Consider the following 12,985-nt stretch of genomic DNA (forward strand, 5'->3'; position numbering starts at 1 on the left):
TTTTTGTCCACAAGAAGCCTCAAAGATTTTCTGCTAAATGTTTTATCTTACCATTATTTAACTTTAGAGCTGATACCTTTCAATTCCAGCTGCTAGGTGACACCTTGTTTACTTAACGGTTTGACTGTAAGTACATATACTGCAGTTCTCTGCTTTCCTAAGACCAGGCATGGCTATTATTACTGTGGGTCCCAGGCTGGTGGCAGTCTCTGGGTCACAGCAGGAAACTCCCGGTGCCATTTCAATTATGAATTAACCTTCTCTTCTCCACCATGTCTTCTAAAGCCTCCATCACTGGCTCTTCAGTGACCTAAAGATGCATGATGCAAGCTTTAAGAAAAAAATAAATAAATCCAGAAATGCAAAAAAGAAAATTAGAAAAGAGAAAATTTCTATCTGGAGGAAACAGACGACTACACTTAAGCACTCTTTTATGGTCAGATTAAAAAAGTAAAGGACAGGGAGGTTTACATGCTGCGCTGGTCTGTGTTATCTTAGGACCTTAAATTCTGCCCGACTACATCTGCACTGACTGCCAAACTTCAAAGTACATAAAACATGTCCTCAAAGGCAATTTGCCTTATTATTAGGAAATAATGTGGAGTCATACACATCACTAAGCTGTTTGTTGCTAAAAACATATGCTGAATTTTCTGTTGAATTTAATCTGGTTTCAAAACAGCTGCCAATGGCTCTCATGATAGCTTCCTCCAGTGAATTAAAACATGCTTCCTATAGATAGACCTGATACTCCCTTTTTATTTAAGTTTTAAAACAACCACTCAAGTCTCATCTCAAGCTTTTGGACAAATTAAATCTCATCTTTAAAACAGTCCAAGCCTGGGCTAGAAGGAGATGTAGTTTGACCAAGTATATCTGAAGTATTTGTTTATTTCCATACAGTAAATAAAGTGCCCAAGGATACAGATTTTAGCAGTGTTAGACTGAGCTGGGACTTGGAGCTGTTTGCTGGCAGCAAACCATAAAGTGGTACAGATGAAAATTCAGTGCTGCACAAAAGATCTGAACTGGAATAAACCAGCCTTTTCTCTTTTCAGAGCTTGCATCGCACATGTAACAGCAAGTATGACTACTTATTCCAATAAAAAACACCAATAGCCTGCCTATAAAATTCACAATGAGTGTCTCATTTTCAAATCCTAGTAGGGTTCAACTGCTTTCTGCTCACCTAAAACCTGTATTTCATCTCTGAATTGAACTATACTTCCTACTCTTCATGTTTGTTGACTGCTGCAGTGCATCATTTGAATAGATGCCATATTCCACCCCATAATGTGATCAGTTTCACTGGTAGTTGAGAAAAACAGCCAATATAACATTACTCGCTGGGGAATTCTTGTCAGAAAGTGCTGTACAGAGATAAAGCCTTATCGTCTTTGGGTCTTGGGAACACTAACGAAGCAAAACTTGGTACTGGGATCAGGAAGTACCCTACAGGTTCTGGCGTCAGATGCAGTGAAGCTGAGCGATGACTTATCTGGGCTCTATCTGTCTGTTCAAATGCCAGATGCTTGGTATTTCTGGACTCTTAAAAGAGCAGCTACTTATTTTTCCAATGCAAAAGAAATTCAAAGCTTTTTTTTAGAGGGAGAAAAGGAAAAGGTATGAGACTCGAAAGAAGAGAGGGGAGAAAAGCAGGATGTCTTTCAGACTACAGAGCCAAAGTGCTACCAGCACCAAGGAACAACTCATAACCATAACTAAGCCACCTCGGCTTCAGTCATACCCAAATACACACTTAAATACAGCAAATGCCCCCCTGCCTTGTTAATATTTAATCCACCATACGTACTTACCGCTTGTGCTTGTTCCCTTAGCATGGTCTGCCTCTACTTTTTGAGATGTCTTTTACATTTTAAACTATGTTTTCAAATTTTAAGCAAGACAGTTTCCACACTACAAACTCCTTTGCAACAGTGAGGACAAGCACAGCCAGCCAATCAGGCAGGGCTCACCCTCAGCAACAGGCACAGGTATAATGAAGGCAATAAAATGGGGCTCACTTATTGCAGTAGAGAATTTCCTTCTTTGCACTAACCTCAATATCCCCTTCTACAGTATATTTTTATATGCTTACTTGAATCAATAAATTGATAGTACAGCTACCACCAAAGGGAGAGAAAGAAGTTACTGCAAGATTTTCTCCCCTTTACATGCACGTATGCATGGATTTTGTTGCTATTGTATTTGACTTTTCTCCACTGTAAAGGATCAACAGGGAGTCACCTCCCATCAGAAAACAATGGGAATTACACCACACAGAATGACAAGGAGGTGGCTTGTTTCATCCCTGCACTGCAGGGCTGGAAGCCTTTGCAGCAAGAAATGGATAGCATTTCTTGTCACACAGTGATGGTCTCATTTCTGTTTTATTGCTCAACTGCTAGAAACAAAATACACTATTTCTATCTTGTATTGTGCTATACGTGCAACACACACAAAACATTTCTGTCTTGTGGTTTCTCCTAATTAGTATCATTACCACTGAAGACCTCAAAAAGTACTGGAATGCTCATTTTTATCCTCAATATCGACCCATGGCCTCCAGCCACTCTGTGTCGTGAGTGTTAGCACTATGAATCAGCAGCAAACACACCACATTCACTCAGAGGAGCTTAGGAAACCGAAGAGACAGCTTCCGTCCATACGGACTCACTGGAGTGGCGCTGCTGAGGGGAAGATGAAAGACAAATGGGTCTGAAGCCTCACGGCCACAACCTCTTGAGGCTGCTCTGCAGAAAGCCTTTTGGTAAAGGTGGCAGCAGAAGTATTTCAGGTCACTGATGACTCCTGAGCCATAGCAGAAGTCACTCAGGCCAGTGCTGTGATCTGTGAGGAACACTGCTGGCTGATACAGCCATGGAAAGAGAAAGCCACATTAATGCTGAGAACTAACCATAGCTATTCCTAATATGTAAGATGCTCTGAAAGTAGTGCTTCCTATTTCTTTCCATGGAAACGACAACAAAGAACACAAAAACAATATTTGATAGAGCAAATTCTATGCTACAAAACACTATTTTTCAATGTAATCATCGCCATTAGCTGATTTGCATGGATAAGTTGATTGAGACACTCTTCATTTTGTGTGTGACAGCTGTTCATGACCATCTAGAATGAGACTTGTCTTTTGCGTTGATAGCCATTGCTGAAATGCAACATCCGCTGCCTCACTGTGTTTACATTCACTGTTTGCTCTCCATAAACATTCAACAAGCATTAACGAATGTTGAGTGGTGCCATTTTCTCCACATGGAGGAATTCAGTTCTACCTCTTTGCTTCTTACAGATGCCATTTTGTCAGACTGCCCCTCTGCTGCCATCTGTCACAAAGCAACAAAATGTAATGGAATACTGGTTAAGAGCTATTGGGCAAAGTTCCACCTGTACTGCCATACCACCAACAACATACACCTCTGACATCATGGGTCAACCTAATAAAACAGGAGGCATTACTTTTGAAGGAGCCATCGTATTAATAGGGTCCCAAAGAAAAAGGGTCTTCTGTTGTTCCCTGCTGTTTAACATCAGCCTTCTAGCTAGGAAACAGGCATGCAGCAAGCAGTTGCTTCTTACCCCCCTGCTCCCCATTCCCACATTCATCATCTCTACACTCCTGCGCAGAGCACTCATAGTTCAGTCATTTCATTTCTTACAGACACTGTATTCTTACATACACATGAGGCATAGGAAGAGGAAAGAGATGAAGTAAGAGAATACTGGTTATTTCTAGGATGAAAAAAAGAATAGTAATCTCTGTCAGCCGGTGGGAGTATGTAATAGCTGACCTCTTGCACTCTGTCTTTGATTTTTCCCTGAACCCGATCATCTTCTGTTGGCTAATTCCCACTGTTTTTTCCTCAGGCTGGTGGGCTGGCATGGATGGTTAACAGCTGCCAGGATTTCTCCCCCATCAGCGCCGAGTAATTCTAATGATAGCTGCCTGGCTCCATCCCACCCAGGGTGCTGCATGCCTTAGCCTTCCAACACGATCAGCTTTTGCCAGCCTTGAGCCTAAATCTATCTCCCATCCTGCCTTTCTTCTTCTTCTGATTAACTATGTGAGGGAGCCAGCCTGCCTCAGCTGAAGGACCAGATGACAGATTTCACAGGGCTGGACCTCACAGGGAAACAGCAGATTTCATAGCAGCCTTAAGTAAGTAGAAAAGTAATGAAGACGCAGAGCAATTCAGCACACTGTGTGCCAGCAGACCTCTACTTTGAACACTGCTCCATTAATTGTAAGGAAGAGCAATGCAGGTCAACAAAAGTGCTCCCCAAGCACATCACACATCCCTTCCTACAGAGAAGAATGACCTGGAATTACCTGATGAAGGTTTTATTTATGTGTACATCTCAAAGCCACAAAAACCCACGCGGATTTGGGAATTTCTTTTCCAAGATGTACGAATCACAAACAACAGAGGAGGTTTGTTGCTGCTGTTCCAATGTTTTCCTCATTGAAGGGAAGTTGTTTTCAGAAAGCAAGGTGTACACGATATCTGTGCAGACGATGCTATTCTGGCCAGCCCCCAGCTCTCAGCCTGCCCAGCCAGACCTGCTCCCTGTGCACTTTTAACAGAAAAGCTGGGCAGGTAATAATAGCAAATAAAAAGCCTATTCTGCAGAGTACTGGCTCTTTCTCAAGGAAAGTAGAGTACCACTACAGCATGAATGACTCAATCATCTACTCAAGAGCTATTACTTGCAGCGATGAAGCAATGTTAATTGGATAATGGCCTGCTGCCAGCTAATATTGGCATGACCTACAATACCCTTGGCTGACAGCCGTGTCTGCCTCTCTATCACACCTTTTTTTGTAATCTGGATGGGAAGTGGAAACCATTAAAAATGCCTCATAAGTGCCATTTAACTTCTTATCATGAATTAAAAGCTTAATTAAGTGCCTTGTTAAAGGAAGGAAGACCAGCTTTTGTGATTAAATAAAACAAAACAACAGTTAGGGGTATGGATTAAATGAGTAACTTTACAGCTTCAAACTTGAGTCCTGGAAAATATTAATTTTTGGATGCATTTAACAGCAGCTGCTAGATGAAAACAGCAAAACTGCTATAAAATACCCAGGGTGAAAAGCACATGAGATTGTAGTTGTTTACCAAAACTGCAAATGAAGAGGAAAGTGCAGAAGTTAAGAATATTGGGGTCCTTTTTTATGAGCTGTACAGAGCTGCAGCTGACACACTTCAGCCCTCAGTCTCGGCTCTGAGTCCTGTCACTTCACATGCTACAACCACATTTGAGCACTTGCTATTTCGTGGCTGTTTTTCCAAGCACTTATCTAGACACTGAAATATGCTGCTTTAAAAAGAGGTGTAGCATGAAATTGAATTACTGGTGTCGGCTTGAAAGGGTTTATGGAAACTCTTCAATCAGTGCAAAATTAGCTCCATACTGACTCAGTTTAAATAAGTTGATTAGGAAAAGGTTTTAACTAAGGCACATTAAGTCATGCTTGAAGTGACATGAAATGTCCAAAACAAGGTTTTACACTGGTTTGAAATCCAGTAAGCTCAACTAGGCTGCACAGACATATTGCATGTGCAGAATGTGTCACTACTGAAATGATGAGCACATCATAAAGCCTGCACTTACTGTAATTGGATATAAACAAGAAATAATGTACAAAACATCTGCTCGCTGTTTAGCTAGACAACAGTTAACAAGGACTGCATGCCAGATTAACAAAAAAGACCCAATATGCTATAAAGTAAAAAAGAAACCCTCTGCAATCCAGTCTTCAGAGGCAGATTTACTGCTCTGAATAATGAAAAAGAAGTTCTTTTGTTTCATGTTAAGTTTCCTCATGCCAACATAACATGACTGCAAAAGCTTTATATATAAAGCCTTACCCAGCTTCAACGTCAAGCCTTTGATAAATAATAATGGTCATTCTCCATAATTGTGTACTTCAGCAGTTTTCAGACCACAACAGAATTTAAAACACAATTCTTGCATGACTGACTTAAAAATATCTTAGATAATTTAGGAGTTTTGTCACCTTTGGGAAAGTTTTGAACTGTGAAGACTATATTTAAAAACAATTTGTGATCTCTGATTTACTATTACAACCATATGCCAATGAAAGATGTTTCTAAGCTCGATGCTAACTTTGACTTTTGTCTGAATTTTTTCCACTGCTGCCATAACTCTCTATGTGAGCAATTAAGTCAGTTCTCACATATAACTTTAGAAATAATTCATGGGTTTCCGGAGCTCTGCAGACCATGGACTAAAAACAATAACAATGGGAAGAGCCATTAGCTTGTGAATTGAAAAAGACTCTGCTAACTTCTTTTAATGCAGTATATACAAGATGGTTCTTTACTCCACATTATCAGCTTCCAAAAAAACCCTGGTGCTGCAGCTCCTTTTGTAAGCAGCTCTGACACGCTTCATTACTGAAGACACTTCACATATCTAAGCACAGGAAACTATCATGGTATACATCCCAAAGAGCAGCAGCAGAAGCAGAGGAGTGCACCTTAACCAAGCAATTATCAAGAAGCCACAATCTGCATCAGGCAGCTCTTGTTAAGCCTCAGTGACTAACATCTAAGGATTAAAGGAAATTATTTAACTGACCACCTCACACACAACTACTCAAATACGTTAGTCACTGAGCAAATTAGACTCCATGGAGCTACTAGCGATGCATGTGCATGTGGAAGATGTATGTGCAATTACGAATTAGTAACTGTGCATATCTCTTTTGATAGGCCAAGGATGTTCCTTTCTGCTATGAAAAGGTAAAGACTCTTCAAGTGACTGTGGCATGTGCTGAGGTGGAGCACAATTTCAGAGTAAGGAAAAAACCTTATGACCTGGTTTGACTGCTTATGCAAAAGCAGGGACTTTACTGGAGCTGTAGCAGCAAACAGTGTAAACTTAACTCACTAAGGCTTTTCAATCTTGAGATACATACTAAAATATAAAACCTCAATACTCCATTTATCTAAAAGGGATTTATTTAAATAGAAATAATTTGTGGTTGCAAAGGAAGAATGCTTTTTTTAATATACCGTCTAATATAAAACACATGTAAAGATAAATTTTTGTGTTTCAGATCTTTAGTGTCATATAAACCCAGGACTGTGTTATTAAGTCCCATCCTCTGGTCTTGAAGGTAAGCAAGCACGGTTCCTCTGTCACCTTACTTCTCACACTCATTAGTGGCTCAACACCTCACTGCTGCTGTGATTAAGTATCTGCTAACCTAGTTTAACTAAAAGCCATCATAAACCAATCAACCATCACTACTGTCAACAGCCTTTTACTATTAAAGAGAAACTTCCCCCTTTTAGCTGTTTCACCCGCTATGCCTACATGGAACTGTACGTCCTTGCAGCCATCACTCTGGCAGCATGAACTTGCCATAGCCTTAGCCTTTTCTCCTCCTCCTTATTTAAGCTGGGGTCCTTCTTAACACCAATCACTCTCACATTCTTCAATTATTGTTCTCAATTTAAGAAATCATACATGGTATCCAAGAGGAGGTCTCACCAAGGCTTTGTAGAAGAGCCCTGATGCTCTTGTTGCACATGTCAGTCATTGGGCATCTACTGTAACCTCTCTGCTTCCACCACTTTGCTTTGCAGGGTAAAAGCTATGCAACACTGCCTGAGACATGATTCTTCCACTGGAAATTATTAGTGGACAGTGTCGAATCATTGTGTGCATCCTAGCATGTCCTCTGTGATATATGTGAACTCCTATGCAAAATGTCTGGGTTGAAATCTCTTCATGAGTAATACTCAGTGTCAGGACTTGTGAAGTCATGCCCAGTGACCTACTTCTTCCAGTGCTCTCCACCTTGCATCATAACAACATCACAATACCACTGAGGTCTCCAGAGAGCTAAATCAGAGAGGGGAAAAATGGTGTGTGACACTTCAGGACCTGTCATCACCTAAAACAGTCACATACTTCTTCATTGGTGTTAAGCAAATGATGTTGAAAACCCCTCTGCCTCATGCTGTAGGCCAGAAGAGCTCCTTCCAGAGCAACTGCCTTCCTGAGCCTTGGGGATGTCACCACCACAGAGTGACCTGCACAGGTGGGGACTCAGGGCAGGCAGGGGGTGACCGCAACCCTTGCACATCCCTGCCATCAGCATGCCCTATGGTATCTTCAGTATTGCAGTCATAGAGCTGTGAGGAAATTACAGTGGGGGTGGAAGCCAGCCAGTGAGATTTTGTGGTAAAATAAAGTAAACTTTCCAGTGAGGTATGTATTTCCTACGTCCCTTGGCTTCCTGCTGTGTGAGCCATGCTGCATGAGAAAAACCCTGCATTTTGACAGAATGTGTTGGTGCTTTCTTGGCAGAAAAAGCATGGCTTGAAACAGTTAAATCCCAAAGCAGTTGTGAAGACAAGAGAAAGGAAGCAAGGCTGAATGGGACACAGGAAAGGGGAAAGACGAGAACAAGGATATGAACTGCTGGAGAGGGGTGGGTAGCGATGAGACTCCAAACAATGTGACAGTTCAAATGACTTTTCAACAATAACCTGCTGTCTAACAGCCAAGTGACCCCTTTCAAATTTCCTGTCTGGAAGAGCTGAAGAATATTCGGGTACTGATAATGTGCTGAATGAAGTGATAAATACTGAAGCGTTTTAAAGCTTTGCTGCTGTAAATGTGAGGAGTGCTGGCAGGTTTTGCTCTCCCCTAGTGAAGAAGGCTGTGAGAACGTGTTCATCCTCCAGCTCCCAGCGATCCTCAACCCATTCCAACCCCAAAACCACAGCAGCAGCAACGAATAGCATACCTCTTCTGGCAGGCTGACAACCAGGTCATTTTCCGTCTGCCCCACCAAGGCCTGCAAGAAGTACTCGCTGCAGGCGGCCAGCACAGCCCGGTGGGCGCGGAACTCCTTCCCCTCCACGATGAGCGTCACGTCGCAGAGAATATCCTGCTTGCGCTGGTCATTTAAGCAGAGGAGAATATTGGTACAGTGCACTGTTGACTCATACACATACATGGGGGAGTCAGTCTTCTCATCCACAGACATGCCGTTCACACCCTGGAGCGCAGGAGAGGAAGAACAAAACACAGACAGGTAGTGAGAAGCAACGCTCGATTTAGTAGGTGAAGCAACATTACATGGGAAAGTTTAGAAGATTTTAGCAAAAATAGCGAGAATGACTGCTGGGTCTTCTAATAGTGAAAAAAGGGGGGTTTGTCCTTGCTTCTGTTATTTTGACACCGAGGGAAAAAACCCTCAAAACCCCAGCCTTCTCTCAAGAGGACTGAGAGTGCCATGTGGTTCCACTGAAGACCCCCACTCAAGCGAAAGGCAAGGTGGGCTGTATCTGATGGAGCCAGCCTCGAGATGGAGTGACTTCATTTCTCACTCAGACGCAGAGATATTCTAAGCCTTAAGGGAGAGAGAAAGACGTTTGGTTGCTTTAGAAGAAATCCATTTCCAGGTTTTCACACATTCACTTGTGGTTTAATGTCATTTACAGAAAAGTGCACTTTCTGAATTCCAGGACCACAAACACAGGAAAATCCCCTGAGCTCTGCCGAGCTCCAACTATGGGTGGCTGGGCAGCACGTGGGTGCTGGGGCCGTTCCCTCCTGCTGAGAGTCTCCCCGTGCTGACAGCAGCCCGACGTCTGTAGGACATACAACATGCGCTACCAGACTCTGAGTTAGGAAGTTCCCTGCCTGTTGCTCTGTCGTTTCTGACGCATGTCGCACTGTCAGCACCTCTCAGCACAGCCATCGGGTTGCAGTGGTGTTGGGGGGGTCAGGTTCCCTCGACACCCAGCACTGCGTGAACCCCGTCAACACTTGGACACATTGAACTCATTTTTCTCCTACCCAAAACTTCCTACTGAGCATCAGACTGAATGCTGTCTGCGTTACTTTCCTGCTTCAGCTTTTCTGACTAAGCAAGTGGAAACCCCGTGCTGTGCTGAAGCACACTTGGTACCTGAAAACAAACTGAACATTTGTTTGAAGGTTTACATGGGAAAAAGGTTTATTTGTATGTATCAGTCTACCTGCTGCCAAAAGGAAAGCAGTGCAAACGTGCAAACTTCAACTATTTTAAGGAATTGTTCTTGTCACAAACAACCGCCTTCCAAGCAGCATGACTCAGAGCTGAGGGTGACAGAGGAGAATGTTCTGGTGTAACACTGCTGTGCCACAAATACTTGACTACTGTGCAAAGTGGAAGCAAAATCCCTCCTCCACTACTTTTTTTGAAGAGGATCTTTGCAGCATTTTCCTTTCCTAGTATGATAGACAGGTACGTTGGCAGATAGAAAATATCTTAAACTATTTCTCTTGCATTCAAACCAGGATACTGTTTTCCTAAGGTGTCATTCAGAAGGTAGTGATAATCCAGACAAGAATGGGTTTAACAGGACCTGCGTTCTGCTTGTAAATATATCCTGAACTTCTCAATGATAACTCCATCTTCCCACTTCTATCGTATTTATAAGCCATTGGCTACGATGCCTCTTTCCAAAGAGTTATTTTTGCCAACATTATGGAACTCTCATATTATCACAGTTCTTAGTGGAATGCTTACAGCATCTCTCTAATGGAGATTTACAACATGCTGACTCAGCCTACGTTTCTGGGTACACTGAAATGCCTGCATTAACAGAAAAACAAACAATGCGACATCCACCTTCCTTTTACTGACTTCACACCCAGAGATGAGATGCAAAGCTGCTCATCTACCTGCACACAGCTGCGGGAGGGAGACATCTTGTTGTTTCATGCTACATGTTGGATTTCTTAGCCAGAGGAAAATCCATTCTTTTTTTTACATCGTACAGTGACACTAACGAGAAGAACTGACAAGCAATCATTTTATTAGCACTACGGTAAGGCACAGAGAAAATGATACTTGGCTCATCCCACTCACAGCTTTCTGTGTAACTGAACTCTGATGCTAACGATAGTGCTACAGTGATGTTCTAAGTGGTCACTCTTGCGTGCTATGAAATGCAAGAGTTTACAAGAACAATCTAGTGGGAAAACCTGAGAGTTGCAAATGACAATGCAATGGGGAAAGCTTTACATTTTCTTTTTTCCAGGCGTGTCTTCTGCCTGTAAGTATCAGATGGTGACGAAACATACAAGAAACCTGAAACCTGACAGGTAATTAACACAACATCAATTACATTTTCAGTGCCTTTATTTTTTTTAAAACAAAAATCACTGTTTGCTTGAAATCGCTTTTTTTACAGTAATACTGCAATTTGTGTGAATCAAACCCTGAATTAGTTGGTTACTAATTAGTAATTTCCTACTTTTTAACTACAGCTCACATCAGGTGCTTTTTTTTTTTTTTTTTTAATTAGTTGCACACCCTGTGAGGTGATGACAGTACCACAATGAATTTCCCCACTGGCATGTGTGTCTGCTAGCAAACCCGACTGATGTGCTGCTGCAGTGCTGAGGCTACACTGGGGTAAGCTGGGGCAGGGCTACGGTTCAGGACCACCAATTTAACAGCTTTTAATCTTTCAATGGAAGTGATTTCCATTCTTTTCCTTTCCGTGAGCTGCCACTGACCCCCAGGCACAAGGTGTTTCCCATCCAAGATGGCTTTATCTGACAGGAGCAAGATGTTAAAGCCCCTGAGGTACACTGCTCGTTTTCACAGAGAAAGGGGTCAGTGCAAAGGGAGAAGACCAGTGTAAGGTTTTGGAATACAGAAGCATGTAAATTGTTAATCATTTTATTTTCTCCTCTCTCAAGAAGAGAAAAGCAAAGACTTGGCTCTGAACAAGCAAGCAGGGCTGGAACTCTTTCATACAGCGTTAATTCAAAATGTGTACTTTTTTTGCTGAATTTGATATTATGCTGAGTTTGCAGAGCATTCTTCATGGAAGTCATTGTTATGCACTTGGTATTTCTTCAAACTGAAGAGAGAATGACTTAGCAAGCCTTTCTCCAGCCTGAAAGAACACGCTGTGCATTTGTTTGCATATAGGTCACCATCTTGCCAGAAAAAGCCTCTTTGAAACAAAAGTTTCCAGCAAATGGCAAGAGCTACTGTGGGCAAGGAAAGCACCATTGAAACCTTGAAAAAAAAAAAAAAAAAAAAAAAAAAAAAAAAAAAAAAAAAAAAGCAGCTGCAAATAAAGGCCAGCAACTATGGTGAAGCAAAGTGGAACTCTGCCTGCCCTACGCTTCCACAGTCCTTGATGGGACTGAGTCCAGCGATAGGGACAGCCCGGAGCTGAAAAACCCTCCAGGGGCCTAAAAAGTCATTCGTGGAATATCTGAATCACTTGGGTTTGCAGCATGCTGTCTGTATGAGTTGGCACTTGCCCCAAGCTCTCCAGGAACTTCTGAGTTGCTACCAAAAATACATTGCCTACCATGAAACCCAGCTCCAGTCTCACAAGAGTAGAGGGTAGGCAAGGCTCTGTCTGTTTTTAAAGGAAAATGTTAGAAAGAAAGAGTATTATCATGACAGACCAGAAAGTCCTGGCAACAGAATGGGGTTAATTAGATGGGAAAGTAAATCTAGATCATGATAAAGGTGCAGAATGCTTAACCAAGCAAATTATCATCGTGACAAAGCAGCATGGCTTCTGTACAGAGAAGTCATGTCTCTGATCTGCTCTATTAGAATTCCTGAAGTGTGTCAAATTAGCAGCAAGGAACACGGGTATATGTAATTAGTGTTGACTTTCAGAAATCCTTTGATAAAGCCTTTACAAAAGGCTGCTAGAGAAGCTTGATTGTCACAAGGTAAGAAGCTGCATCAGACTGGAAATCACTTAGGTTAAACTGTATTAACAGAGAAGGAATACACAGGCTATTTTCAGCCGGTTAATAGTAAAATATCTCCAGAAATGAAACAGCATAAGCTGTTAATATGTGTCTATGGACATACCACCCACAACATGCTTGAATTCACCTGGTATCCATAGTTTGTCCTCTCCATACTTGGAGGTTTTGGACCTTCTTTCAG

The 12,985-nt window shown here is 42.1% G+C and overlaps 1 protein-coding gene across 2 annotated transcripts in view; it reads right to left on the bottom strand.

Annotated features, from left to right (window-relative positions):
* BACH2 (BTB domain and CNC homolog 2) overlaps positions 1-12,985 on the bottom strand; it is a 182,590-nt gene that overhangs the window by 37,318 nt on the left and 132,287 nt on the right. For both annotated transcript variants that reach the window (XM_052676992.1, XM_052676146.1), the window contains one exon: positions 8,807-9,061. In XM_052676992.1, the coding sequence (XP_052532952.1) occupies positions 8,807-9,049 (243 nt within the window). In that variant the 5' untranslated portion in view covers positions 9,050-9,061. The remainder of the gene's footprint in view (positions 1-8,806; positions 9,062-12,985) is intronic.

The sequence above is a fragment of the Tympanuchus pallidicinctus genome, unplaced genomic scaffold (genome assembly GCF_026119805.1).
Source record: "Tympanuchus pallidicinctus isolate F22 unplaced genomic scaffold, pur_lepc_1.0 scaffold1, whole genome shotgun sequence".
In the NCBI taxonomy this organism is placed as follows: domain Eukaryota; kingdom Metazoa; phylum Chordata; class Aves; order Galliformes; family Phasianidae; genus Tympanuchus; species Tympanuchus pallidicinctus.